Genomic DNA, 1,675 nt, shown 5'->3' on the forward strand with positions numbered 1-1,675 from the left:
GTTTTTCTCCAGCGGAGCATCTTCACGAGTTTGAACTGCTAACTCTTAACAAATGCACCATCAAGGCTCTTTCAGAATTCTGTTTAGCCATGGTTAAATCTACTACACGTCAAAAGACAAAGCCAAATCAAACATTTTGCTGTGTAGTCTTTTCCGACTCATGGCGACTCCACAGTAAAAGATATAAAATTTTAAACAGTGCAATCAAATTCTGTGAAATTATGATGGGCGAACGCGTCTCACTTGTTAACTGATATGCAAACTAAAGTATACAGTTGTGCATTTTCTCTTGTAACAAAGATTTACTTGTATTCATAACTTGAATTTACCATAAAAATATGAAATATACGAATAAACTAGTATGCAAACGATTATTAGATTCTAAATTGCGTGTCTGCCTATAAATCTTTTATTGCAAAGACAGGTAAATATTGTGTACTAAATTGTATTAGTTGAATCATAATTTTAGGCATGAATAATTAAGCAACTTACTGTCCAGACTTGCCCTTCCGTAATACCTTCATGAATGCTCTGGTCACTTCTTTGTTGCGGAGGCTATAGATGAGGGGGTTCAACATAGGAGTGAGAATGGTATAGAAGGCTGATACCATCTTGTCCTGAGTTGGGGAATGATCAGAAGTGGACCGCATGTATATGAACATGGCTGCTCCATAGTACATCCCCACCACCATGAGGTGGGAGGAACATGTAGTGAAAGCCTTGCGACGACCCTCACCAGATTCCATGCTAATGACAGCCAGAAGGACACGAGTATAGGAAGCAATGATGACTGCTACAGGGAAGAGAAGCATGATTACACAGCAGATAAATATCATCCTTTCAAATGTTGAGGTGTCAGTGCATGAAAGAGTGAGAAGGGCAGGAACATCACAGAAGAAGTGGGGTATTTTCCGGGCACCACAATATGAGAAGGACAAGACAACTGCAACGTCAATTATACCATCAAAAGAGCCAAGAATCCAGGAAGAGGCAGCCATGAGGCCACAGATTTTCTGGCTCATGAGAATTGGGTATCTTAATGGATAACAAATGGCAACATAGCGGTCATAGGCCATGACAGCCAACAGGAAACATTCAGCCCCAAGCAGGGACACATAGAAAAATATCTGGGTTCCACAACCTGACACAGAGATGGATTTCCTGCCAGACAAGTAGTTGAGGGCCATCTTAGGTACCGTAGCACAGATAACCATGAGGTCCATGAGAGAGAGCTGGCTGAGGAGGAAGTACATGGGGGTGTGGAGATGGGAGTCCAGGTAGATCAGGAAAACCATGGCGGTATTTCCCATGAAGGCCACTGTGAAAATGCCCAGGACCAGAGAGAAAAGGAAGGTGTGGGTGGCGCTGTGATTGAAGATTCCCAGAAGGATGAAGTCAGACTTGAAGGTCTGATTCTCCCATGCCATCATGAATAAATTCACTGTGGAGAATACAGCATGTGAAAAATGGCCAGGATTGTATAATGGAAATATAAAGGACTTCATGCCTAGATCACAACACCTAAAAATTGTCTAAGTATGGAAAAAAAATTTTTCTCCTGGCATTGATTTTCTCATTTGTAGACTAGGGAAAATGAGTCTTATTTTTAAGCTTGATGTGATTTTTAAATGTAAGTCGTAGCTAACAGACTTATTAGTTCATAGTAAGAACATAG

The 1,675-nt window shown here is 40.9% G+C and overlaps 1 protein-coding gene across 1 annotated transcript; it reads right to left on the reverse strand.

Annotated features, from left to right (window-relative positions):
- Positions 1 to 488: 488 nt before the first annotated feature.
- Positions 489 to 1,430, reverse strand: LOC126070438 (olfactory receptor 2M3-like). Its single transcript, XM_049874638.1, has one exon. The coding sequence runs from the start codon at positions 1,428 to 1,430 to the stop codon at positions 489 to 491; it is 942 nt and encodes a 313-aa protein (XP_049730595.1).
- Positions 1,431 to 1,675: the final 245 nt, after the last annotated feature.

The sequence above is a fragment of the Elephas maximus genome, chromosome 2 (genome assembly GCF_024166365.1).
Source record: "Elephas maximus indicus isolate mEleMax1 chromosome 2, mEleMax1 primary haplotype, whole genome shotgun sequence".
NCBI classification, from domain to species: Eukaryota; Metazoa; Chordata; class Mammalia; order Proboscidea; family Elephantidae; genus Elephas; species Elephas maximus.

Bases quoted from the DNA above. Each gene is read 5' to 3' on its own strand.
- LOC126070438 (XM_049874638.1), bottom strand. From the start codon at position 1,430: ATGATGGCATGGGAGAATCAGACCTTCAAGTCTGACTTCATCCTTCTG.